The sequence below is a fragment of the Musa acuminata genome, chromosome BXJ3-3, assembly GCF_036884655.1.
Source record: "Musa acuminata AAA Group cultivar baxijiao chromosome BXJ3-3, Cavendish_Baxijiao_AAA, whole genome shotgun sequence".
Classification (NCBI taxonomy): domain Eukaryota; kingdom Viridiplantae; phylum Streptophyta; class Magnoliopsida; order Zingiberales; family Musaceae; genus Musa; species Musa acuminata.
This window is the reverse complement of record NC_088351.1, coordinates 30055922-30083540: the sequence shown is the minus strand read 5'-3', so window position 1 is coordinate 30083540 and position 27619 is coordinate 30055922. Positions and strand designations below refer to the sequence as shown.

General features: G+C 42.1%; 1 protein-coding gene, 7 non-coding genes and 6 pseudogenes across 8 annotated transcripts; 10 read left to right on the top strand and 4 right to left on the bottom strand.

Annotated features, from left to right (window-relative positions):
- The first annotated feature begins 4553 nt into the window (after positions 1–4553).
- On the top strand, positions 4554–4672 carry LOC135634448 (5S ribosomal RNA). Its single transcript, XR_010495365.1, has one exon. It is a non-coding gene; the product is annotated as a 5S ribosomal RNA (ribosomal RNA).
- Positions 4673–4934: 262 nt separating this feature from the next.
- Positions 4935–5053, top strand: LOC135634417 (5S ribosomal RNA). Its single transcript, XR_010495339.1, has one exon. It is a non-coding gene; the product is annotated as a 5S ribosomal RNA (ribosomal RNA).
- A 285-nt stretch (positions 5054–5338) lies between these two features.
- On the top strand, positions 5339–5457 carry LOC135634459 (5S ribosomal RNA; annotated as a pseudogene).
- A 280-nt stretch (positions 5458–5737) lies between these two features.
- On the top strand, positions 5738–5856 carry LOC135634423 (5S ribosomal RNA; annotated as a pseudogene).
- A 280-nt stretch (positions 5857–6136) lies between these two features.
- Positions 6137–6255, top strand: LOC135634430 (5S ribosomal RNA; annotated as a pseudogene).
- Positions 6256–12819: 6564 nt separating this feature from the next.
- Positions 12820–12938, top strand: LOC135634437 (5S ribosomal RNA). The gene has a single exon (XR_010495354.1). It is a non-coding gene; the product is annotated as a 5S ribosomal RNA (ribosomal RNA).
- Positions 12939–13217: 279 nt separating this feature from the next.
- LOC135634470 (5S ribosomal RNA) lies at positions 13218–13336 on the top strand (annotated as a pseudogene).
- A 187-nt stretch (positions 13337–13523) lies between these two features.
- On the top strand, positions 13524–13642 carry LOC135634429 (5S ribosomal RNA; annotated as a pseudogene).
- Positions 13643–14166: 524 nt separating this feature from the next.
- LOC135634431 (5S ribosomal RNA) lies at positions 14167–14285 on the top strand (annotated as a pseudogene).
- A 1754-nt stretch (positions 14286–16039) lies between these two features.
- Positions 16040–21071, top strand: LOC135634309 (uncharacterized). The gene is made up of 13 exons (XM_065144695.1): positions 16040–16411; positions 16573–16738; positions 17860–17940; positions 18379–18461; positions 18541–18656; positions 18756–18866; positions 18999–19111; positions 19198–19498; positions 19583–19666; positions 19747–19797; positions 19904–19975; positions 20557–20625; positions 20770–21071. Exons 1-13 carry the CDS (start codon positions 16402–16404, stop codon positions 20806–20808), a joined length of 1296 nt encoding a protein of 431 aa, XP_065000767.1. The 5' UTR covers positions 16040–16401; the 3' UTR covers positions 20809–21071.
- Positions 21072–21974: 903 nt separating this feature from the next.
- On the bottom strand, positions 21975–22046 carry TRNAM-CAU (transfer RNA methionine (anticodon CAU)). Its single transcript has one exon. It is a non-coding gene; the product is annotated as a tRNA-Met (tRNA).
- Positions 22047–25222: 3176 nt separating this feature from the next.
- TRNAM-CAU (transfer RNA methionine (anticodon CAU)) lies at positions 25223–25294 on the bottom strand. Its single transcript has one exon. It is a non-coding gene; the product is annotated as a tRNA-Met (tRNA).
- A 224-nt stretch (positions 25295–25518) lies between these two features.
- Positions 25519–25590, bottom strand: TRNAM-CAU (transfer RNA methionine (anticodon CAU)). Its single transcript has one exon. It is a non-coding gene; the product is annotated as a tRNA-Met (tRNA).
- A 1355-nt stretch (positions 25591–26945) lies between these two features.
- On the bottom strand, positions 26946–27017 carry TRNAM-CAU (transfer RNA methionine (anticodon CAU)). Its single transcript has one exon. It is a non-coding gene; the product is annotated as a tRNA-Met (tRNA).
- Positions 27018–27619: the final 602 nt, after the last annotated feature.

The following is a 27619-nucleotide window of genomic DNA, read 5'->3' as shown; positions in this document are numbered from 1 at the left end:
GTGCATCAACTAAGTTTCAAACTTTGTTGGAGTACATAAAATGCATCTTGGAATTTATAGCTTCTTGCCACTTCCTAGAGTCTATGTTGGGAAATCTTAGGGGCGACATCACAAGCACAGTAGAAGAACATAAAAATAAAATCCTCAATTTTCCAAAGATGTGTTCATCGTTATACGAAGATTGGTGCACAAAAATCATGAAACTTAAACCTGCGTATATAAAATATTATATTACCTAGGGAGATCGTATATCCCTGAATCCCTACAAATCATTAGGAGAGGGTGAAGGAAGTCAAGCACCCTCCTCTCTAGTGGTGATCCACACAACAGGGTTGCGACGATGCTCCTCAAAACTCCAAGCCTACTATCTGAGGAGGAGAATAGGGGAGGCAACCCAAAAAGGCTATGACCTATGAATAATTAGTTCAATCTTATTTATAGAGGTTCCCTGTCAACTTAACCATAATGGATCCTACCATATTAAGTATTGGATCTGTTGAATCTCAGATTTTGATGATGAAGTCAATTGTCATTTGTTGTCTAATCTATGTGTTGAGATAAGTGTGCAGGATTAACTACGATGAAAGTTAGACAAGCAGCAGGAGTTGCGCTGGAGTCAAGTCAATGATCACGTTGGGAGTTCGAGAGTTCGACGGAAGTCCGGACAGTCGTCGGAGGTTCTGCGGGAACAGATCCGAGAAGTCCAGCAGCTTGCCAAGCGAAGCTCATCGGAACTCGCCAAGTGGATCGTCGCAAGTCCGCAGGAGCATCACCGAGGGTTCATCGGATGATCGACGAAAGTTCGTCGGAAACTTGCCGGAAGAAGTGATTGACGCACTGAAGCAAAGCTGCAGGAATTGTCTTAGAATTAATCATAGTTAGCATGTTGATTAAGTTGGAAATGGGAGGTGATCCCATTAGCTTAATCTTGGGGCAATTAGGCCTCTGAAAAACCAAAATTGGGTCGAATGGAGCTACCCATTCAGACCCTGATTGCACCAGGAGGTGCAACTGCCCAAGCCAGGAGGTAGCACCGCCTGGGCTAAGTCTCCTAGGGAGACTGGGCGGTGCAACCGCCTGATCCCGGAATTTCGGGATTTGATCGTTTTGAGCTCCAAATTTGAATTGGGTTGGGGCCTATAAATACCCCACTCATTCAGCACAGAAAGGATACAGACCTACACCGAATTCTTGATCTTTTCTGTGATTCCAAGAGCTCAAAATTGTTGTAAACATCAAAAGTTCTCCTTCCTCTGTTCTTCAAGTTTTGAGTTGTAAAGAGAGGAGAGAAAGGTTCTGTAAGGGTTGTCTCCTAAGCCCGTCAAAAGGAGTGAAACTGTAAAAGGGCAGTTGACCTTCGCTTATTGAAGGAAGGCCTCTAGTTGACTTCGGTGACCTCGTCGATGGAGGAAGCCAAAAGTGGAGTAGGTCAAGACTGACCGAACCACTCTAAATCTCTGGTTTGCTTTTACTTTGAGCACTTTATCATTACTGCAAACCTCCTACATAGTTACTGCCCTCTGCGTTTTGACAAACGAGTTTCTAAGTTCTGATCTTTCCGAATCTGCATTCAGACGTAAATCAGTGTTTTCGTACGATCTTTACATTGCGGTTTACGTTTACGTTCTGATTCCATTTAAAATTGCAAACTGTCTTCTGTGCTTTTACGAATGAGTTTCTAAGTTAAGATCTTTCCGAAACTACGTTTAGACGTAAAACTGTGTTTAGACGCAAACTACGTTTAGACGTAAAATTGCGTTTAGACGTAAACTGCACAAACTACATTTAGACGCAAACTGCGTTTAGACATAAAACTGCGTTTAGACGTAACTGCGCAAACTGCATTTAGACACAAACTGCGTTTAGACGTAAACTACGTTTAGACGTAGAACTGCGTAAATTGAGTTTAGACATAAAACTGCGTTTAGACGCAAACTGCGTTTAGACGTAAAACTACGTTTAGACGCAAACTGTATTTAGACGCAAACTGCGTTTAGACGTAAACTGTGTTTAGACGTAAACTGCAAGAAATCTTAGAATCAGCTTTTACATCGAAATCGTTTTTATCGAACAAACGCAGCTTTCATTTTTAAATCGCTGAAAGATTTCCGCTGAACTAATTCACCCCCCCCCCTCTTAGTGCTCTCGATCCTAACAGGATCTCCATTAAACTACCCAAGCATTTTAGATTATTGGATCTCTATCCAATAATCTCTCATTTGCTTTTATTAGAACTCATCCATAGGATTCAATAATTTAGGGGCTTATTGGATATCCAATAAGATAGGGGCTCTAGCGATATGTCATATCTGAACATCTACTCATCGCAATGCCTACCATATGTGTGTGATCCTCTAGGCCCAATATCGAGCTGATCGTGAGTCATGCCTGTCAGAACTACTTCTGGTTCAATGAGTTATCATCTCTATAATAATTAACTTGACTCATCGATTGCGGATGAGTCACATACCTATAGCCTCCAAACGATATAGGGGAATCTAATATATTGGACTTGTCTATTTCAGTTATCATATACCTATAGTCTTTTATCCATCTAATATTTTAGAGGTTGTATACCGAGCATGGTGTTGTCAGACCCATACGGTTTTTGCTCGAGTATCACTCTAATCAGATTCTTCTAGAGAACTCTTTCTCTCTCAATCCGAATGACCCTGGATAGGGATTTGTTTGAGCAAGAACACATGAGATATTTCTTTCATAATACCGAGAGTGGATGATCCTCTATCGATACTCAATAGTCCTTGTAAGATTGACTACCACTCCTGATGACCAATTGTGCTAGATCTGGAACCTCTAGGCCTATAAGTCTAGTATCAAAGAACGAGGTATTCATACAAGACATCCTTGGTACCTCAAGTTTAAGGACTAAATACATCACTGGGACTATAGAATCATCATCTAACAATAAGGCATCATCAACCATCTAGCATTCTATAAGCAGATCAATCGGTGAACTCATTCTCCAATGAGCACCTGTACTATATCCTTAGTGTCCTTACACAAGTAGCTATGAGACCAGCTGCATCCATTATATAGATGGGTATACAGCACACCAGTTTATCCAATTATCTCGATTTCCCTCTCGAGTAACATATGACCGAGATTATTTAGGATTTGTGTTTAAAGGCGAATTGGTCTCATTATCGTGATCTCATCACGATCTGATTCTCATTACACAAATCTATGGACATCACAATATATTCAAGCAACAAGTAATATAAAGTGATAAAATACCAAATAATAATAATAAGTAATAAGACCGCATGTCAAGTCACACGTATCATTACTCATATGATTGGCTTGTAGGGCACCTATGACTAGTAATCTCCAACTTAACCTAAAGCCAATCACCTATGTGTCTGATCCTCATCTGACCCCTGTGACGCTCAAAGACAATCTGAGATAACAACTCTATCTATGGATCTGCGATGTTATCTTCAGATGGAACTCTTTATATTATTATATCTCCTCAAGCCACGATCTCTCTAATAAGCTGGAACCTTCTCAGAACACTTCTAATAAGACCCGGGTTCCCTTATCTGAGCAATCGCTCTGTAGTTATTGCAATATAAGGGAATCAGCTCCTTGTTGCTTGACACGACTCCTAGATCTTTGATGAACTTTTTCATCCAGACTCCCTCCTTTGCTGTAGTAGTGTACTTCACCTTTGTGGTCGAGTCAGCAGTAGTATCTTGCTTAGAACTCTTCTAGCATACTGCTCCTCTATTCAAGGTGTACACATACCCTAAATTCGACTTGTTATCATCGACATCAGACTAGAAACTTGAGTCCGTGTAGCCTTCAACCTTGAGGCTACTACCTCCATATACTAGTAAAAGATATATAATCTTTCTCAAGTACTTAAGGATACACTTTACTGCTTTTTAGTGCTCCAAGCCTAGATCTGCCTAATATCTACTCGTGACACCCAGAGTATGCGCTATATCAGGCCTGGTACATAGCATGATATACATAATAGACCCTATTGCTAAGACATAGGGTATCCTATCCATGTTCGCCCTTTCTTCATGAGCCTTTGGGGATATACTCATAGAAAGCGATATCTCATATCTCATCGGTTTGAGACCTCGCTTAGAATTTTTCATGCAAAATCTTTTGACAATGGTGTCTATGTACCTGGATTGAGACAAGCTAAGCATTCTCTTGAATTTATTTCTATAGATCTAAATCCCCAAGATATAGGATGCTTCCCTTAAGTCATTCATGGAGAAGTGTATAGATAACCAAGTCTTTAATATGTATAGCATTCATACATCTTTCCCAATCATTATGATGTCATCCGCATATAATATTAAGATGGTGATAGCGCTCCCACTTACCTTCCTGTATATACAAAGCTCATCTTCGTTCTTAACAAAGTCATAAGGTCTGATTGTCTCATTAAATCTTATGTTCTGACTTCGGGAAGCTTGCTTTAGTTCATAAATGAAACCAAGCAATCTACATATCTTATCTGGACAGTCCTTGGATGACACACACATACATAGTAAGACAGACGATGCACGCAGCAAGAGTGTGATTATACTAGCACTAAAGTATTGGATCCCATCAGAACTCTAAAGTTAAGCATGCTTGGGCGAGAGTAGTACTAGGATGAGAGACCCCATAGGAAGTCCACGTGTTACACTCCTTTTGGCGCCCGAGCAATGAAAACCACCACCATAGACCTCTGAGGCAATGGTTTTCGAGCTCGAAATTCTCTATAACCGATTCGCAGTCAGTCACGTGGAGCTCGGAGAGAGGTTTCACGATTTTGAGATCGTTCGAGAAAGTTAAGATGGTTTTAGCACTACGGGGTCGGGTCGGCGATGTGCGTGATCGACGCAAGGGTCTCCGCCCATCCCATCGTCAGCTGCTACATGCACATAGGTGACAAATGACACACATAGCATGGGTGTGATCATACCAGCACTAAAGCACTAGATCCCATCAAAACTCCAAAGTGAAGCGTGCTTGGGCGAGAGTAGTACTTGCATGGGTGACCACTTGGGAAGTCCTCGTGTTGCACTCTTTTTTATGCACGAGCGATGAAAACCTATGCAGTAGACCTCCGAGGCGATGGTTTTTAAGCTCAGAATTCTCCGTGATTGCTTCACAATCAACCACGTGGGGCTCAGAGAGAGGTTTTTGGATTGGTGTCACAATAGCAATTCGAGATTGTTTGAGAAAGTTACGATGACAATGGTTTTAACGTGATGGGGTCGGGTCGGCGGCGCGCGCGACCCATACAAGGGGATCCACCCATCCCATCACCGATCGCGACGCGCACATAGGCGATGGACGATGGTCGCTGCATCGGTGCGCTCATACTAGCACTAAAGTACTAGATCCCATCAGAACTTCGAAGTTAAGCGTGCTTAGGCGAGAGTAGTACTATGATGTGTAACCCCTTAGGAAGTCCTCGTATTGCACTCCTTTTTGGGCCCGAGTGATGAAAACCTCCATCGTAGACCTCCAAGGTGATGGTTTTCAGGCCTGGAATTCTTCGTGATAGCTTCATAGTTAACCACATGGGGCTCGGAGAGAGGTTTCTAGATTATGGTCGCAATAGAAATTTCGAGATCGTTCGAGAAATTTACAATGGATTTAGTGCCACAGGGTTGTGTCAGTGATGCGAGTGACTCACGCAAGGGGCTCCACCCATCCCATCGGTAGCTGCGATGCGTGCATAGGCGATAGACGATGCACGCTGCACGGGTGCGATCATACCAGCACTAAAGCACCATATCCCATCAGAACTCCAAAGTTAAGTATGCTTAGGCGAGAGTAGTACTAGGATAGTTGACCCCTTAGGAAATTCTCATATTGCACTCCTTTTTGCGCCCGAGCGATGAAAATCTCCATCATAGACCTCCGAGGCAATGGTTTTCGGGCTCGAAATTCTCGGTGACCACTTTGTAGTCAACCACATGGGGCTCAATGAGAGGTTTCTGGATTGGGGTCACAATAGAGATTTCGAGATCATTCGAGAGAGTTACGATGGTTTAGTGCCACAGGGTCCGATCGGCGACATGCTCGACCCACACAAGGGGCTTCGCCCATCCCTATTTCTGGCTACGACTCGCGCATAAGCGACTGATGATGAAAGTTGCATGGGTGTGATCATACCATCACTAAAGCATCAGATCCCATAAAAACTCCAAAGTTGAGCATGCTTGGGCGAGAGTAGCACTAGGATGGGTGATCCCCTAGGAAGTTCTCGTGTTGCACTCCTTTTTACGCCCGAGCAACGAAAACCTCCGTAGTAGACCTCCGAGGCGATGGTTTTCGGGCCCAGAATTTTTCGTGATCGCTTTATAATCAACCACATGGGGTTCAGAGAGAGGTTTCCGGATTGGGGTCGCAATAGCAATTCCGAGATTGTTCTAGAAAGTTATGATAGTTTTAGTGCAACGGGGTTAGGCCGACGACGTGCGTGACCCACGCAAGGGGCTCCACCCATCCCATCACCGGCCTGTCACGAACGGTCGTCGCGCACTCGCAACAACTCCGTTCAACGAACCGTTCATCGCTTAAACCTACATGTATAGCTACTTGACAACATGTTTTATCTTGGTTTTAGGTCATTTTTCTTGTAAAAATGTAAGTTTGAACAAGCTACAATGTTACAAAGCGACCACTCACCGAACTGACCAAAATAGCCCCAAAACAGCTCCATTTTCGTGTACCATAGGCTGATTTCTGGAATCTGCCTCCGCTCACCAAAATGTCAGCCATCTCAGCCCCTTGGAACCCATCGGGTGGCACAGGGCTGGATGGGGCTTTGGTATAGTACCGGGTGTTGAACACTCATTCACAAGTTCACACGTTGCCTTGATGGGAACTTGTTGTCGTGCCCGGGACTCGGTGAGCAGTTGTTTGTGGGCTTGCAGCTATTTATTCAACCTTCTAAAGCCCTTGTTTTCCCCCTCTCTCTCTTTTCTCTTGTGCACGTAAGGTGCTCGCTGAATTGCTTGTAAAGCTTCCCCTTTTCGCGAGACTTCGGGACTTGTCCGTCGCACGTTCTTTCGAACTAATCAACTTTCATTTTTACAGGTCCTTCGGGACCTGCGAGGGGTTGCTAGTGGGCTGATTTTTGCGGAGCAATATCGCAAGGGCGAAGCACGACTTAGGCAACACAAGCTAAGTTCGCGTTTTGGCCGCAAGGGTGCCTTACGCCTTAGGCAATTCCAGCTAAGGCCGTGACATTGTGGTATCAGAGTGGGCAAGCACTTCGAGCGAGTAGCGAAGGAACTTCATAACTTCACCATGGCAAAGCATCGTGGTGAATCAAGCAAGATGGGGCAAGCTAGACCCTTGCCCCAAGCAGCCGCAGGTGGGCTGCATATGCACACTCGCTCTCATGCTATTAGAGCCGCTCAAGAGGAGCGCGACAGCGAACATGATGAGCGAGAAGTTGGCTACTCTCCGCGAGTGGAGGAAGCACAATCTGGAGCACTAACTGAGAAAAGGAGTCACAAGGAGAGACTCACAACGGCGGAAACTCGCTTGAATGTTCTTGAAGCTAGAGTGGAGGAACTCTACCTTGGCCAACAAAGGCTTGTCGGGATAGAGAGCTCATAAGAGGAAGTAGAGTCCAAGATCGACAAAGTCGAGGCCCTAGTCGACTGACTGTCAGATGACACCAAAGACTCCGTGCAACACCTGTAAGAAGTTGTGGCGGAACTCATTTCAAGGGTGACTATGCTTACTAGAGCACTAAATGCGGGAGGAAGCAACACCCATATTGCACCACCATAAAATTTTAGGGCACCCGAGCCTCATGGATATGGAGGGGCCAGAGATGCCAAAGAGCTCGAGAACTTTCTGTTCGACATGGAACAATACTTTCGAGCTAGAGGCCCGATTCTGAAGATACCAAAGTTTCTATAGCAATAATGTATCTGAACAGAGATGCGAAACTTTGGTGGCGAACCCATTGGGAGGAGATCGAACAAGGTCAATGTCGGGTTGACACATGGGAGGACTTGAAGCGGGAGTTGAGAACTCAGTTCCTACCGGAGAACACAGAGTTCGTCGTAAGAAGGAAGTTGAGACAACTCTGCCAGAGTACCACCATTCGAGACTATGTGAAACAATTTTCTGCACTAATGCTGGACATACAGGACATGTCCGAGAAGGACAAGTTGTTCAGTTTCCTCGATGGTTTGAAGCCATGGGCTTAACAGGAACTAAATCGAAGGAATGTCACCGATGTGGTCGAGGCAATTACTGCCGCAGAAAGGCTCACCGACTTTGTTTCCTCTGAAGACCCAAGGAGAAGGAAACAATCTTCAGGCAATCGCACTCCAAAACATTCTCGAGGGAAGGAGCTCGGGGGCGAACAAAAGAAGAAGAGTTCCCACAAAAGGGCCAAACCCGAAAGGCAAGGCCATAAAACCTAGAGGATGCTTCTTGTGCGGAGGACCGCACATGGTGAGGGAGTGCCCACAAAAACAGGCACTCAATGCTTTGGCGGCTTCCATCCACCCCCCGATTGGATAAGGGCAAAGCTATTGCTCTTAGTTCGAGCAGTTCTGAATCCAGCAATGATGTCGAGGAGTCGCAAGGACCCCTAATGGGAGCAATGCGTTTGTTGAACGCCATGCAGGGTCAAGTGGGGGAGAACATGAAGACAAAGCTACAAAAAGCAGAAAGTAGTGAGTTGATATATGTGGACATCAAGCTAAATGGCCAAACGACCCATGCAATGGTGGACACGAGCGCTACCCACAACTTCATAGCCGATCGAGAAGCACAACGACTTGGGTTGATCTTGGAGAAGAGCCCAAGCCGAATGAAGGCGGTGAACTCAGAGGCCAGGCGAATCTCCGGGTTGGCGAAGGGAGTTCCCATCAAAATCGGAACATGGAGCGGGAACACCAACATGATGGCAGTGCCACTAGATGACTTCCAAGTGATTCTTGGAATGAAGTTTATGCACGCAGTGAAGTTGGTGCCAATGTCGTTCTTGAACTCTGTGTATGATGGGAGGTGACGACCCCTGCGTGGTTCCTGTCTCTCGGAGAGGAACCAAGGAGCCCCAACACATATCGACATTACAACTAAAGAAAGGGGTGCGAAAAGGTGAATTAACATTTGTGATTGCTATGAAGCTAGAGCCAATCGACGAGAAGGCCATTTAAGAACCTGCTGTGGTGGCGAACGTCCTGAAAGAGTTCAATGATGTTATGCCACCCGAGTTACCGAAGACTCTTCCACCATGCAGAGGCGTGGATCACAACATCGAGCTGGAGCCAGGAGTGAAATCTCTAGAGAGACCACCCTATCGCATGTCCCCGTCAGAGTTGGCAGAACTCAGAAAGCAGTTAGGTGAATTACTAAGCGGTGGTCTCATCCGCAGCTCTAAAGCACCTTTCGGAGCTCCAGTTCTCTTCCAGAAGAAACAAGATGGGAGCCTCCGACTATGCGTCGATTACCGAGCCCTTAACAAAGTGACAGTGAAGAACAAGTATCCCATCCCGCTCATCGCGGACTTATTCGACCAGTTGGGCAAAGCTAAGTATTTCTCGAAACTCGACCTTCGGTCGGGGTATTGGCAGGTGATCATTGCTGAAGGCAATGAAGCGAAGACTACCTGTGTGACCAGGTATGGAGAGTTTGAGTTCTTGGTGATGCCTTTCGGCTTAACCAATGCTTCACTCACGTTCTATACTCTCATGAACCAACTATTCGAGGAGTATTTGGACAAGTTCGTGGTCATCTACTTAGATGATATCGTTGTATACAGCAAAACGCTCGAGGAGCATGTTCAGCACCTTCGGACAATTTTCAAGGTTCTCAAGGAGAACACTTTGTTTGTAAAAAGGGAGAAATGCTACTTCGCCCAAACAGAGATCTTATTCTTGGGGCATCGAATCAGGGATGGTTCCATTCGTATGGACAAATCAAAAGTGCAAGCAGTTGTGGAATGGCGAACTCCAAAGAAGGTGCTAGAGTTGAGATCCTTCCTTGGTTTCGTCAACTATTATCGATGCTTCATAGCGGGGTACTCGAAGCGTGCAACTCCACTGACGAAGCTACTAAAGAAGGAGTAGCCTTGGAAGTGGTCTAACAAATGTGAAATAGAATTCCAAGATCTGAAGGCTACTGTTATAGAAGAACTAGTGTTCAAATTGCTAGACTATGAGGAGCCTTTTGAAGTACATACAGATGCTTCGGACTTCGCTATTGGGGAAGTACTTATGCAGGAGAGTCATCCGATGGCCTACGAGAGTCGCAAGCTCAATGAAACTGAGCGGCGATATTCAGTGCATGAGAAGGAGATGACAGCGGTGATCCACTGTCTACGAGTTTGGCGACACTACCTTCTCGAATCGCGATTTGTGCTGAGGACAGACAACATCGCTCTGAGCTATTTCCAAACACAGAAGAAACTTTTCCCAAAACAAGCATGATGGTAGGACTTCTTGGCTGAATTTGATATGGCAAATGTCATGGCTGATGCATTGAGTCGGAAAGTGGAGTGCGTGAATGTCGCACAATTGGAGGGCGGAGGCTAAGCAAGTCAATTGTACTCCAACTTCCTTTCCAGGATTAGGGATAGACTGTATAGTGACCCACAAGCAGTTATCATGATGCAACTCATCAAAGAAGGTAAGACATGATAATTTTGGGTCCAGGAGGGACTCGTTTACATAAAAGGGAATAGAGTTTATGTTCCCTGAGTAGACAATTTGAGGCGTGAACTCTTAAGAGAGAGTGTCACGATTCCCTTTGGGCTGGACACCTAGACATTCACAGAATGTTGGCTCTCGTGGAGAGGGCCTTCTACTGGTCGAAGATGGGGACTGATGTGGAGGAATATGTTCGAACATGCCTTACTTGCCAACAAGACAAGGTGGAGCAGCGGAAGCCGGTGGGACTTTTGGAGCCGTTGCCCGTACCAAAAAGGCCGTGGGAGAGCATTTCCTTGGATTTCATATCAAGCTTGCCACTTGTAGGGAGACTTGGATCGATACTCGTGGTGGTCGATCAGTTTTCAAAGTATGCAACTTTCATTGCTGCTCACCTATACTGTTCAGCAGAAGAGGCGGCCAAGCTAATGATGAAGGATGTGGTGAAATATTGGGGAGTCCCGCATAATATCATTAGTGATCGAGACGCTCGGTTCCTAGGACGATTCTGGACCGAGTTATTCAAATTGTTGGGGTCAAAGTAATATTTCTCCACAAGCCTCCACCCTCAGACGGATGGCCAGACTGAAAGGATAAACTCGCTCTTGGAACAATATCTTCGGTACTACGTGAGTGCCAACCAACAAGATTGGGTGAAGTTGTTGGACGTTACCCAATTCTCCTACAACTTGCAGCGGAGCTTTGCATCCAATAAGAGCCCATTCGAGATTATTACAGGACAACAACCGTCAACTCCTCACACCATGGTAATTGGGTATACTGGGAGTAGTCGGTTAGCTTACCACTTCGCAAAGGAGTGGCACTGAAATGCAGATATTGCATGGGCTTACTTGGAGAAGGCGGCAGGGAGAATGAAGAAGTGGGCAGACTTGAGAAGGCGACCGTAATAGTTCAAGGTCGGCGATTTGGTGTTGGTAAAGCTCCAACCAGCATCACTCCAATTCTTTAGGAACAAAATCCACAAAGGATTGGTGTGCAAGTATAAAGAGCCATTCCCAATTATCAGCATGGTAGGCAACGTCTCCTACAAGTTGCAGCTGCCGGCGTAGTTCAAAATTTATAACGTTCTTCACGCCAGCAACCTAAAAGCCTACCACTCGGATCCGCGATATGCTTCCCGAAGTGTTCCAACTCGGCTACCTCCCACCACTGCCTCCTACGAGAAGCGAGTTGAAACCATTTTAGTGGACCGTAAGATAAAGCTACCCAATGGAGCTAAGCAGACAGAGTACTTGGTGAAGTGGTGAAAGCTTCCCCGAACTGAAGCCAGTTGGGAGCCTGAAGACGCCCTACGACATAAAGAAGCAATCATCAACAACTACCAACAAGCGTCGACGAGGGTGTCGATAGTTTAAGTGGGAGAGAATGTCACGAACGGTCGTCGTACACTCGCAACAACTCCGTTTAATGAACCGTTCGTCACTCACACTTACATGTATAACTTCTTGATAGCATGTTTTGTCTTGGTTTTGGGTCATTTTGCTTGTAAAAATGTAAGTTCGAATAAGCTGCAGCGTTACAAAGCGACCGCTCATCGAACCGAGCAAAACAGCCCCAAAACAGCCTCGTTTTCGTGTGCCGCGAGCTGATTTCTGGAATCCGCCTCCGCTCACCAAAATGTCAGCCATCTCAGCCCCTTGGAAACCCCCGGGTGGCACAGGGCTGGATGGAGCTTCGGTATAGTACCGGGAGTTGAACACTCCTTCACAAGTTCGCACGTTGCCTTGACGGGAACTTATTGTCGCGCTTGGGACTCGGTGAGCAGCTATTTGTGGGCTTACAGCTGTTCGTTCAACCTTCTAAAGCCCTTGTTTTCCCCCTCTCTCTCTTTTCTCTTATGCACACAAGGTGCTTGCTGAATTGCTTGTAAAGCTTCCTCTTTTCACGAGACTTCGGGACTTGTTCGTCGCTTGTTTTTTCGAACTAATCAACTTTCTCTTTTACAGGTCCTTCGGGACCTATGAGAGGTTGCTAGTGGACTGATCTTTGCGGAACAATATCGCAAGGGCAAAGCGTGACTTAGGCAACGCAAGCTAAGTTCGCGTCTTGGCCACAAGGGTGCCTCATGCCTTAGGCAATTCCAACTAAGGCTGTGACAGGCCGCGACGTGCGCATAGGCAACGGATGACACACGCAACATGGGTGCGATCATACTAGTACTAAAGCACCAGATCCCATCAAAACTCTGAAGTTAAGTGTGCTTGGGCGAGAGTAATACTAGGATGTGTGATCCCCTAGGAAGTCCTCGTGTTGCACTCCTTTTTGCACCCTAGCGACGAAAACCTCCGTCGTTGACCTCCGAGGTGATGATTTTCAGGCCCGAAATTCTCCGTGATCACTTCACAGTTAGCCATGTGGTGCTTGGATAAGGTTTCCGGAATGGGGTCGCAATAGCGATTCCGAGATCGTTCGAGAAATTTATGATGGTTTTAACATGACGGGGTTGGGCCGGCAATGCGCACGACCCATGCAAGGGGCTCCACCCATCCCATCAGCGGCCACGACATGCGCACAGGAGACGAACAATGTACACTACACATGTGCGATTATACTAGCACTAAAGCATCATATCCCATCAGAACTCCGAAGTTAAGCGTGCCCAGGCGAGAGTAGTACTAGGATGGTTGACCCCCCGGGAATTTCTCATGTTGCACTCCTTATTGTGCTTGAGCAATGAAAATATTCACTGTAGACCTCCGAGGCAACGGTTTTCACCCAGAATTCTCACGATGATTTTAGCACCATGGGGTCCGGCCGGCGATGTGCGCAACCCATACAAGGGGCTTCACCCATCCCATTGCCGGCTGCGACACGCATATAGGTGATGAACGACACAAGTTGCATGGGTGCGATCATGCCATCACTAAAGCATTGGATCTCATAAGAACTCCAAAGTTAAGCATGCTTGGGTGAGAGTAACACTAGGATGGGTGACCCCCTATGAAGTCCTTGTGTTGCACTTCTTTTTGTGCCAGAGCGATGAAAACCTCCTACGATGGTTTTAGCACGATAGGGTCGGGTCGGCGATGCATGCGACCCATGCAAGGGGCTCCACCCATCCCATTACCGGTCGGGACGCGCCCATAGGCGACGGACGACGCACGCAGCACCAACACCATATCCCATTAAAACTCTGAAGTTAAGCGTGCTTGGGCGAGAGTAGTACTAGTATGTGTGACATCTTGGGAAGTCCTCATGTTGCACTCCTTTTTGCGCCTGAGTGACGAAAACCTCCGCCGTAGACCTCCGAGGTGATGGTTTTCGGGCCCGAAATTCTCCATGATTGCTTCGTAGTCAGCCACGTGGGGCTCGAAGAGAGGTTTTCGGATTGGAGTTGCAATAGCAATTATAGGATCATTCGAGAAAGTTATGATGGTTTTAGTGCGACGAGGTCGGGCCAGCGATGTGCGCGACCCACGCAAGGGGCTCCGCCCTTCCCATCGCCGACCGCGATATGCACATAAGCGATGGACGATGCATATAACACAAGTGCGCTTATACTAGCACTAAAGCATCAAATCTCATCAGAACTCTAAAGTTAAGCGTTCTTGGGTAAGAGTAGTACTAGGATGAGTGACCACCTGGAAAGTTCTCGTGTTGCACTCTTTTTTGTGCTCGAGCTACGAAAACCTCCACCGTAGACCTCCGAGGTGATGGTTTTCAGGTCTGAAATTCTCCATGATCACTTCGTAGTCAACCATGTGGGGCTCGGAGAGAGGTTTTCGGATTGGGATCGTGATAGCGATTCCGAAATCGTTCAAGAAAATTATGATACTTTTAGTACGGGGTCGGGCAAGCGACACGCGCGATCTACGCAAGGGGCTTCGCCCATCTCATCACTGGCGGCGACATACACTTAGGCGACTGACGACGCACGCAGCATGGGTCAAATGAGCCATTGATATATCTCTTTATGCAAGGTCAAAGAAATTGGTTGTGGGATGGATGGTCGGATGAACCATTGACCTTATCTTCCACATGAACTCCTCTTTCTTTCTTCTTGCTTGCAGCCACGAAAGTCTGGATGTTTTGGTGTCGGACTATTGGACTCAGCAAAAAGCTCTTCTTCAATGGCTGAGTGTTCACTAATTGGCAAGCTAATTCACTGACCGAAAAACCTTCATTTCAAATTACTATATGAATCATACCGTCAAAGTCTAATCCTCATTTCTAATTATTGTTGATATTATAACGTCTGAGACTAGCCTATTAAGTTCTTAATGGAGATTGGATCAAGTCAGATATATGTATATACATATATATTAAGTTCTTAATATACATATACATATGTATATATTATATATAGCCAACATAATGTTAAAGAGAGATGTCATCCTTTCTGAGATCACATCCATTTATTATTTGGTAGTGATATATAATAGCTTAGCCTTCACACCTTCTTTAAGAGACTAATCCAACAAGTCTACTGTTCTTGAAAGCCCAACCACTACTATATTTAATCCACTGTCTCACAAGAGGACATGGTCCTAAAACTTGATTGGTCCACAGAGAAAACCCCATCCTATTAAAGATGATGAACCACACATATATATTTGAGAAATCATTTTCTGTGGTTCCAGAATTGCAGTTCTATTAAATGGATAAGAAAATTAGGATCCCATATTAACAGCCTCTTTTTGATGCAAATTTGAGTGGAGTGGAGGAAACAACTCTGTCACACAATTTAACTACAAGTGATGACTGCCAAATTGATCTTCCTGCCTATATGTTTTTTATTTTTTTGAATAGTAATTTGAATTGTTAATCTAAGATAAATTAGTCATATATATCACCACTAATTGGATGTCAAATCTTTCAATAGGAATTTTGAACCCTCAACCTAAGAAAGTACATCACCAAATTAACTAGCTAAGTAAATTTTTTTATATGAGAATTTGAATTAATTCTATTTCCTCATGTTTTCGAAAGGAGTTAAAAGAATTTGAGATAAATACGACTCAATTTATTACCACTATTATAAGTCAATGAATCTCCTTAAATTAAAAATTATTTATCATAATTTATCCCTTTTTTTGTGGCTTTTTTCATGTAATGGGCGACTATTTTTTCTTAGAATATTCCACATCGAGAAGGAATCTTCTGGACGGTTGAGCTAACGCGTGTCAGGTTCTTTTACACTTTCCACCCTCGGTTTTCTATATTTAAATTAATGTGATTATTCAGAACGTTTGACGTACTTACTATATGCAAACATATGCATTTACACCCGTCGTCTTTTTTAGTTTGTTTTCGAGGTCCAATATCTTCGGGCGACTTCTTGACGCTTACGCGGTGGATTGAATCGCAAGTTTCCTCAAGACCCCAATTTGGGCACCATAAAAATTAGGGCTTTCTTTCTTCGTTACTCCACCGCGCACCGCTTGTCAAGCGAAATCGATCCCGTACTCTGTCTGCCTCACGTTTTCTTGCCCCCCCTCTTCTTCGTCGGTTCCTTCCCCTCCCCCACAGGATCCCTCACCTACCAATCTCCCCTCCCCTCCCCTCCCCTCGCCTCCGCTCCCCTCTCCGGGCAGCTCCAATCGTCACATGGCTCTTCCCTTATGCGATCGAGTTGATCCCATCGTTTCCAGCTGCTTCCTCGCGATTCTCTCCTCCCAGCCGTCTATAGCCCTCGAATCCCGCTGTTGTTTTGGTGTTCTCGTCGCTTCGATTCGGAACCGTCGCTAACAGGCCCCGATTCTGACGTTTTAGAGCTTTCGCCATGGGGAAGAGTAAGCGTTTCTGTCCATTCTCGGTGTTGTATGTTGATCTGCGAAAAGATTGAATCTCTGATTTAGATTGGGAAGTTTGTTCGAATAGGAATTGTTTGAATCGAGTATAGGTTATACGAGGATTTACAAATTTGGTTTTGATGGAGATCTTGATCTTGCAGATCACCGGCGCAAGGCAGGTGGTGATCAGTTTGACAGCAGTGATGCCGACAGCGTGAGTTCCGTTTCGACCGGCTTGTCGGAGCTAACGCTAGGTAATGAGACCGAATACGTGAACTCTCAGGAGTTCGAGCTGGAGAAGTATATTGATGCTCTCTTCGAAAAGAGGTACCTATATATCCTCTCTTTCATTAAGTCTTCCATGGTCAACAACTTTCTTGATTTCCTTCCTTTTTTCAGTTATCCTTCTTTCTTCTTTTACTTTTTCTTTCTTACTGCTGTTGGAATATCATTTCCTTGATGCAAATTTATATTGATGACGGTAACCTTGACTACGTTCTTTTAATATAGATTACTTTTGTAATTTGTATAGTTACTACGTTTGCTATCAGCACATCAAAGGAGAGAAAGTTTTCTTGATAGTTCACGGTTCAGTTTAGGCTAATGTTTCCTATACCACACGCCATCCATTCTTAATATGGTGGCCTATGCATTTGGAGTTCATTGACAAAACATATAATTAATACTTGGTTATGGTTTCAAGCAAACTCTTAGAATAGATCTCTGAGGGAATATTTATAGGTGACTGTCTTTTTAAAAAATGGTTACTGGTATGCAAATGAAAAATGAAATATTCTATTTGATCTGATTTAGATATTAGAGAAGTTATGGTGAATGATTAATTTTGATCCAAAAATAAGGTGAGTCCTGAACAATGATGGTAATGAAATGCATTTTAATGGTTTAAGAACATTGGTATTTACCCTTTTGTGCTGCTTTGTTTGCACAAACCAAAAAATAGCTTTATGTCATATCAAGAATAATTGTGTGGAAAGTGGCTAGTCGTGTTTGGTATATTTATTGTATTCAATACTGCTGACTATGTAGAAATTTACAAAGAACCTTCTGCTGCTTATAAAAATCTGGACATGTTCTACTGATAGTCTATTGATCTCTCAAAATTCTTAGGGCAAAAGTGGAAGTGTCTGATTCCTTGAATTAGGTTGAAACTACTTTGCCTTGGTTTTTGCTGTGTGAAGTTTCTGAAGAGAGGAACCTCTACAAATTCTTTTTCTTGCTTGGACCTGGAACATTTATATGCTTCTAGAATGAAATTGCATTTTTGAATTTATTTTATTCATATATTCAAAGATGTATTTTAGTTGTTGTGTAGTATTTTATGTTTCTACTCGGTAGCACTTTCATTATGCTGATAGGCAGTTTTACTTTAATGCTGAGATTTTCTAAGTAGAGTTAAACTGATATGGCTTCCCTGTTTCGTGACAAAGGGGATCAACAAGAGAGAAGGCTTTGTCTGGGCTTGTCGATGCTTTTGAAGGGCATGTTCTTCATATATTTGTTGAAAACAAGTGAGTTCTTTTTCTGAGGCTTTATTGTGATGCTAATTTAACTATAGTATAGCTGACAATTATTTGGCCAGATACTTGCTTTATCAGGTTCCTAGTTACCTGATATTTACAAGTTTAAGTCCATGTCTCATCTATCTCCGTTATCACTCGAATACAGCAACAATAATAACGACAACAACAAGGCCTTAAGTCCCAACTATTTTGGATCGGCTACATGAATCTTTTTCTGCCATTGGGTCCGTTATTACTCGAATCTGCATAACAAATTCTATAGCTAGTACGAACTTTATGGACTGAACTTATAATGCACTTGTGATGCTTTGATCTATAATAATGTCGACTTCATCTACTCAATATTTTAAATTGGTTATCTGAAGTCAATGTTGATACCTCTGAGTTGTCTAATACATCTTTATGGCTTTCTTACGGTTGTTGCAGATATATTACATTATTAAGTCAGTATATTAATTCAATCAAGAGGGGTTCTACAAAGGAGGCTTGTTTAGCTTCTCGTGCCATTGGTACTATTTAGTCCTTCACAAACTATGCATTTGACATTTGTCTAGCTTCTGGTTATGTAACTTGTGTTTTCGTTTGAAGGATTGCTTGCCATTACCATTGGTGCTGGAAATAGTGCCCATGAGTTGATGGAGGAATCAGTATCACAGTTGTCTCAGGCACTTATAACTGGGTCTGATGCACTCAAGAAATCATCTGTATGATCTAGTTTGAAGTTTTTAAATTGTAGCTGTCTCTCCGGTTCTTTTCTAATTAACATACTTCCTGTTTTCTGAATCTATCATCTTCTATTGTAGGTATTGGATTGCCTAGCTGTTGTAACTTTTGTAGGTGCAAACGATTTGTCTGAAACTGAATTGTCACTGAAAACCATGTGGCAAGTGATATATCCAAAATCAGGTCCTAATGTATGTGAGCTTGTTGTTGATTAAGAAAATTATTTGAGTTGAACGCATTCTTTTACTAAATTCATATTATTATTCTACGAACCTGGTATGCTGTGTATAAAGATTCACAATATTTCTTTCTTCTATGTTCAGGTTGCACCAGTCAAAAAACTTCCGCCCGCTGTACTGGCAGCGGCGGTATCTGCATGGTCATTTCTTTTCACAACCATCAGCAGTTGGAGAATCAACCCTGATAAGTGGAAGGAGTATGTGGAAGTGGAAACTGAACTCTAGTTTGTTGTTCTTACTTTTACTAGTTGGAGTTTAGAACATATTTTGTCAATCTGTCCAGGCCAATTATGTTCCTTTCCACTCTGCTAGAAGATAATGACCGTTCTGTTCGCATTGCTGCTGGGGAAGCAATAGCAATTTTCTTTGAGTTAGGGATATTGGACCAGAATGATCATGTTGAAATTGATGGAGTTGACCATGAAGATTCAAAACGTGGAGTGTTTGGATATATGCAATCCATGAAGGCAAAGATATTGAATAAAGCAAATGAACTCTCTGTTGAAGCTGGAGGTAAAGGAACTGACAAAAAAAATCTCAATGATCAGCGGGACTTATTTCAGAAAATCTTAGATTATGTTCAGGTACACTCTCTGCATTGATGCAATATGTCTTTAGTTCACTATATCAACGGAACTATTTTTTTGAAACTAGTATCTTCATTGCAGACCGGTGAATGTCCAGAAATATCATTGAAGATATTGAACAAGCATAGCTTCCTCAGGGCCTCAACATGGACCCAAATAATACAAGTACTTGCTTTTCCTCATGTTGTGAGTTTTACTAGTACAAAGATGTAATTCCTGATATTGATTGTTTACTTGCTGGACAGCTGAACTTTTTGAAGCGTTTTCTTGGGAAAGGTTTTCTGAAGCATGCCCAGGTTACAAGTCTAGCCTGTTTAAACTCATAGCCAAGATAGTTGATAACCGTTTTATTTGTAACTTATCTGTCTTTGATTTTTATTCAAACATTTTTTGTTAATGCAGGATAATGAATTGCTTCATGATATTTTTGATTTTGCACCAGATAAGTCAAGAAATCTATCAAGAATAGAAAAGGTGAGTTGCTCTTGTGAGCACTTAAGATTCTCTTTCCAGTGAATTGTGTTTCCTATTATGTAAACCTGCATATTTTTTCTATTTTTTGTTAAAATGTCTTAAGTTTGCCTTTCCTTTTTTTTATTTGGATGTCTATATAATTTTCAAAATCTTGCATTATGTAGTTGGAAAAATGAGAAGTTCCAGCATGATATTTTCTTGCTGAAGCTGCATGTCGAAAAATCTCTGACTTTGGTTCTGAAGTCAATAATACTATAATTGGAATGGGGCTTTTGACACTGAAATTTTGATCACCTGTGTCATATCACATGACATGATTTTCACTTTGATTGACTTGCACCTGCAGTGAACTGTTATTTATGTCATTCTTTGTACATACATCACAATATGAAAATGTTAAAAGTGATGAATCCCGAGTACTGCTGATTGTATGTGATATATATTTTTCGCTTTCTCATGTTTTGGATGGCAATACTCATGGACATAGGTTATATAATTTTGACAGCTCTATGCTATTTGCAAATTAATCAGTATGTGTGTAAGAATGTGTTCCATTAACTCGTCAGATTTTGCTTGTGCAGAAGATCTCTAGGTCAGAAGGTGAAAAAGGAAGGACCCAGAAGATGAACAAGGATCGTAAGTTGGCTCGGGTACGATTTGCTGTGATATTCAAGCCTTTCTTCTTTGCGAAAATTTGCAGAACTTATGATTCATCGGTTTGCCTCAAATTTTGTTAAAAGTGATGCTTCATTCTTGCAAATCGATGCTTATCCTTAACCATGCAATATGTGCAGGAAAGGAAACAATGCCAGTTTCTCCCTCAAGAGGAGTAGCGAGGTCGCAATTTGAAGTCTCCTCACTCCTGCAGACTTATTTGATTTCTATCTTTTATCATTGTTTGAAAACAGAATGTAGTGAGTCGCTGCACCGGTATTGGTTGTCAGACGTATACTCAATTCAAAGGAACTTGTTTTCTGTTAGTGCCATGTGATCTTTTACCTGGTCACATTTCGGCTTTCGTCTCCAGAGTTGTTTCTCAATCATTAATTGTGACTCGAGCAAGCCACTTAAAATGAGCTTTTGTGCATTTTCATGATGACTTATGTGGAAAGTTTGCTTCGTATGACTCGGATTTTAATATCGCAAAACCTGTGCTTTCAGTTAATACGGTTTGTTGTTCTCTAATGAAATAGATCTTAATTTTTAGCAGTTCAGCAGGATGACGTGCGCTTGTGCTACTTTTTTTGTTGGTTGAATGACTGTTACTGTTCGTTGTTGATGTAAGATTCTGTCTCTGGCTTTAAGCGACTTTACACACGGACGGCAGCGCTATGAACTCGTGTGATGGCTCTAAGAAAGGCGGACCAAAACACTTTAGAGATGAGCACGGCATTGACATCAACTAACGGCACTGTATTATCCCTTGGTGGCGGAAAGAAAGGAATCAGAACATTCTTTACATGATGATAAGCATGCTATTGACCTCAAATATGCCCACAGAGTATTGGCCTGAAGCAGTGGCTTATGTCATCTGCATCCTAAACCGGTGCACCGGAGAATATGTTGGTAATAGATGTTGGTAATAGATTCCATTTTGAGAGATTGTTCTTAAGAGTTGAAAGGTTCTATCTGTCCTTTCTCAAGGCTATTCTTTAGTGAAAGGTTCTCTTTGGGCGAGATATAACCAGACAAAATTAGAAGGCAAAAAAAAACTAATAGATTCCATTTTGAGAGATTGTTCTTTAGAGTTGAAAGGTTCTATCTGTCCTTTCTCAAGGCTATTCTTTAGTGAAAGGTTCTCTTTGGGCGAGATATAACCAGACAAAATTAGAAGGCAAAAAAAAACTAATAGATTCCATTTTGAGAGATTGTTCTTTAGAGTTGAAAGGTTCTATCTGTCCTTTCTCAAGGCTATTCTTTAGTGAAAGGTTCTCTTTGGGCGAGATATAACCAGACAAAATTAGAAGGCAAAAAAAAACTAATAAAAACCTTCAATATCTATCAGAGCCAGGTTTCGATCCTGGGACCTGTGGGTTATGGGCCCACCACGCTTCCGCTGCGCCACTCTGATTCTTGCAATTAGATTACGTATATTATTGTATAATGAATTATCTGAGTCTATTTAAAGTTTCGTTACTCCAGGAAGTGGAGGAGAGCTCCGTGCTTGTGCTCCTCCATCGGCATGACGTCGTTGTCGCCAAAACAGACGATCGGAGGCTTACAGGTATGGGGTTCGAATTTAATTTTAATGTAATTATGCATCATCTTGTATATAGGCTGGAGCGGAGAATGCGGGCGCGGGTGCGGGTGAGTTTGATTTGTCCCACGGTGACGGTGGTGGTGCTTCGGCTGAGGAGACGGACAGCCTCGCGTGGGTCGACGGCGAGGCACCGTCGGCGGCCGCGCTTGGGACTGACTTCACTAACCCCTTGTTCTCAAGGCCTTTAAATTAAAACCAAGAAATCTCATTAAAGTATGTTAAATGACAGGAATCACCACCAAAAACATAAGATCCTAAGCCTTTCTCTGATCCTGAAAGCACAACTCTGACTCTTCTTGTGTAGAAGATGTTCCATAGCAATCATTCGATATTTTGGGGTTTACATGAGGCTACCCAATACATTCGCAACATGTATTTTATTATTTGAAACTAAGTTAAATTGTTATGTACTTTATTTGCTATCAGATTACAGTGAGAAGGAATCGCTTTTAGCAATATTAAAAGAATAAACTTGCAAATAAGTACAATTAAAAGGTATATTATGCAAATACAAAAAAAAATATTTATATTCTGCACGTCAAAATTTTGAAACCGGACTCCGTTTCCTCTGTTCACTTCGCGCTTCCCAAGCACGCTTCTGGATGCTTCCTGATGCTTCTCGATGCTTCCCAAAACGGGACTCCATTTCCTCGGTTTACTCCACCTTGCTTCCCGGAGGACCAACGTAAAGCCCATCGGCGTACGATGGCAACAGACTTCGATCTCTTATCCCCGAAAGTTTCCTTTCGCCACCACATACTCGTCCCGGAGAAGAACTACGAGGAGGAGATGGTCGGCTTCCCCCTTCTTCTTTCTTCGTCTCCTCGCCCTCGTACTCCTATTCGGAGGCCTCGGTAACGACGCTATTCTTCTCACGCTGTTGCATCGCCTCTTTCTTTATGTTTGTTCGAGAATTCGTTTGTTTGCGCTTCCCCTGCCTGTCTCTGAGCTTTTCCTTCACCGATGTTGCGGCTATAGACATCTCGATCTAGACGGTCGTCGTTCCAAACGCGACCATGGAAGGTGATCGGCGTGGTATTCCAGATATCGGAACCTCACCCTGTAGAGAGAGATAGGGAAGAGAGATTTATTGGCGGTGAAGGGGATTCCTCGATACGTCATATCCGTGCCCCTTTCTGCTCCTCGGCTTGGATGAGTCTTGTCTCAATCGGAGGTTAGTCATGGTAAGGGTAGGAACCTCGGTTTGAGACGGACTCGACCTCGGAGTGTCTCCATCCAACAGTTCAATATTTGTCTGATAATATGTTACTAATTTGAGGTTTTTTTCTTCTTGTAGATCTTTTGCTGTAACTGAGTCATCTGATATGCAGTTCCTTTTTTACTGAAAAATGGCTAAATAATGTTCAATTGGATATTGAAAGATGACCAAATTATAGGTTTTTTCTGAATCCTCATTTCTCAAAGTGACATAGACAACATCATTAAGTCTTATTTCCTTTCGTTTGATTGATTCAGATGCTTCTGCAGGTGCTCTGGGGGATCACTTTAAACTGTGGAATCTGTCTTGATGACTACATCTATTGAAACCATGTAAGCTTTGCATTTATGCTTAAGTTTGGAACCATATTTTTTATGGATTTACAACTGACATTCTTTTAATGTCTTATATAAGCTGGTAAATGAGAAATATTTGTCTCCGTAACGAGCTTGAAATTGTAACCAATGGATGGTTCACCTTCTAGTTGTCATTAGCCTAATTACTACTTATTGTCATCTTGTCCTTCAGGGTAGTCCCAATCATTTGTAAGTGTCTCATGCTCCAAAGATCCAACCAAATACTCCATTCTAAGGCATTTTAGATTGGCTGCAAAGGTCAAATAGACCGTATGGGCATAAAAGGATCTAGTTGTTTGAACTAGGTGCAAACAATTAGCTTAGATAACACTTAAAACAATTAATGTACCAAACCCACTTACCAAGGGTTGAAGGTTCGAAGCCTCATCCGATATATTCTTGAAAGTGCTAGCTAGTTTAGCTAGTACTTAAATCCTAAGTTCAAGATTCACATTCGATAATGTCAATACTTAAAAGTCTCTATACTCATCTACTTGTGTAAGACTTGGCTTTTAGACTTCTAGAATTGATAGAATCTAATTTTACATGAAAAGATTGATCGAGCCGATTATGGATCGATCAATCTGAAATATGATTGATTGTTGAGATCTGGAAACACTCCGTTTCATAGGAAATCTATTGTATTTGGTTATACTCAGTCCAATTGTTTGTTGGATAACTTTTTATCAAGCTTGCAATGCTTGGTTGGCTTTTTTTATTCAAGCTAATTTATTTGGCTTCAACCAATTACCATCGTATCATGTTGATTCCAACTTATTCTAGTGGTTTCTTTCTAGCTTTGATTCAGCTAATCGAACAGTTCTGACTCAGTTACAACAGATCTCTGATCAGTTTCAATGAGTTCTAAAAGGATTTTACCAGTTTTGGTTGATTTAAACATCCCAAAAAGCAAATTCCATCTTTTCAGGCCAGTTCCAGATCCCTTCCTCGACCATGTTTAGATTCCTTCCTCCCTCAATCATGTGATCTCAAGGTTGTAGCCACATATTGATCTGCCCTTAATGTTTATGTCCAAATTGATGTTTCCTTTTTCTTGATGGAAAAATGATGGTGGTGGTTTCTGAAATTAAGCCTCTTTGTGGTTCAAGTTCAGCTACAGCAACGGCTACTTTTTAAATGCACCTACTACCATAAGAACCGTTGATTGTCGAGAGGATAATGAATGTAAAAGTGTTTGGTTCTTGAGAGAGACGGAAGGACATTAAGGAATGATACAAGTTATTTTTAATGGTTTATTAAGAATGATTGAATCTAAAATGTAATCTTGTTTTTGTTCTGGTGAGACTGAAGGACATTAAGGAATGGTAAAGTCACATTTAGTGGTTCGTTAAGAACGAGCGAATCTAAAAAATAATCTGTATTTGATGTTGAAAAAAATATTGGAAAAAACATATCAGAGCCAGGTTTCGATCCTGGGACCTGTGGGTTATGGGCCCACCACGCTTCCGCTGCGCCACTCTGATGTCGCTTGATGGTTAAAGAATGAATAGATCTAAATAAATTCTTTCGTTTAATGTTGAATGATCTATTACGAGAAAATATCAGAGCCAGGTTTCGATCCTGGGACCTGTGGGTTATGGGCCCACCACGCTTCCGTTGCGCCACTCTGATGTCGCTTGATGGTTAAAGAATGAATAGATCTAAATAAATTCTTTCGTTTAATGTTGAATGATCTATTACGAGAAAATATCAGAGCCAGGTTTCGATCCTGGGACCTGTGGGTTATGGGCCCACCACGCTTCCGCTGCGCCACTCTGATGTCACTTGATGGTTAAAGAATGAATAGATCTAAATAAATTCTTTCGTTTAATGTTGAATGCTCTATTACGAGAAAATATCAGAACCAGGTTTCGATCCCGGGACCTGTGGGTTATGGGCCCACCACGCTTCCGCTGCTAAATTTCTTCATTTTATCATATTTATTATAATAATATTATCTTTTGTATGCTTCTCCAAAACTGGTTCTGGGAGTAATAGTGCTTGCAAGCCCATGGCTTCATTCAAGTTGATATTGCCTTAACCCAACCAAAAAAATTCATCCGTTTGGTTGGCTATTGAGCTAAGTGCGGAAAATTTTGGACTTGTTTGAGTTAATTTAAAAAGGAACAATTTCTTGTATTTATTTTTTATATAATAAATAATTTAATTTTATCATTGGTATAGGCAAAGAGTTATCGAACCATAATAAATCTTATGTTAACATCTTCATATATTTTTAACTTGTTCAAATTTATTATCTTGAAAACAGGATAATTGTTTTAATTGTTCAATTTCATTATCTGTCTTTGAATTTTTCCTTGTGTGAATAATTTTTTTATTATTGGTAATGCAGGAAAATGAACTGCTTGATGAAATTCTCGATTTTGCAAGAGATGGGGTAAAAAGTCTGTCACGAACAGAAAAGGTGAGTTTCTATTTAATTTTCATAGTCACTTTGATTGTCTTTCAAGTGAATTATGTTTCATATTTTGATGCTCAACCTACAAGGTATTGGTACAAGGTTATGCATGTTTTAGATTGAAAGTTTTCTAATTATGAGAAAAGATCATTGGTATGTTAAATAACCATACAAATAAGTGTACTGCATTGCCCTCACACGGAATTTATTGCATGCGTTTGTTACTATTGAGAGGATAGCAAAGGAAAAAAAAAAAAATTGAGATCAAACCATAAAATGAAAAAAATTGGAAGCTTTTCTCTATATCAAAGCCAAATTTTGGTCCATCATCGGATTATTGTGACTAATTTATATAAATTATTCTTAAATAAATAATTTTATATGAGATTGATAGATGCCAAAAGTTTCGGCATCGGTTGTGTGTGTATCTTCTTACGATGAGCATGAAATATTAATGTGTTCCTAATCACCAGTTTGAGCGAGGAACTAAGCATCACTTTGCATTACATCTCTTTTGTGATTCTTGTACGTGCTGTGCTCGATGTTTATTTGGCGAACCAGTAGAAACTGGACCATGTAAAAATCCTTCGTTTTTTTTTTCATATTTTATTGAATTGTCATTTTGCTTTTCTAGAGGTGATTGTCACTAAGCCCTGAAGCTCTTCTTAGTGTCGACCATAAAAATTAAAAATATTGGAAGCATTTCTCTCTCTAAGTATCAGAGCCAGGTTTCGATCCTGGGACCTGTGGGTTATGGGCCCACCACGCTTCCGCTGCGCCACTCTGATTCTTGTAAGATTTGGGGTAACTTATTTATTTATCTATAGAGCTAAGAACTCGAATGACAATGATAGATGGCCAAGTTTCTGCACCAGTTGTATTCATATCTTCCTATGATGAGCATCGAATATTAATGTGTTCTTATGCACCAGTTTGAGCTAGAAACCAAGCATCGCTTTGCATTACATCTCTCTTTGTGATTCTTGTAGGTGCTGTACTCGAAGTTTATTTGGTGAACCAGTAGAAACTCTTTTCCCATATTTTTATTGATGTCATTTTGCTTTTCTGGAGGTGATTGTCACCAAGTCCTGAGGCTCTTAGTGTCATGGTTCACCATATCTTCAACTTATTCATGTTAAGCATGAATCTTATGATTACAATGTAGATTCTTTATGATTTGATTAAAAGTAAATAAATCTTATTAATACGGACTAGAACTAGAGATACTTATATTGGATTTTGCATTTGATTGGATTGATATTCATGGACTCGCAAGATATTTGACAGCAGTGTGTATTAATTTCCATTATGTGCATTATCTCCTGCAGTCATATCTGCAGTTGGATGGAGCAGCCCAAAGGTTTCTGTATGTACAAAGTTCATGTTCATG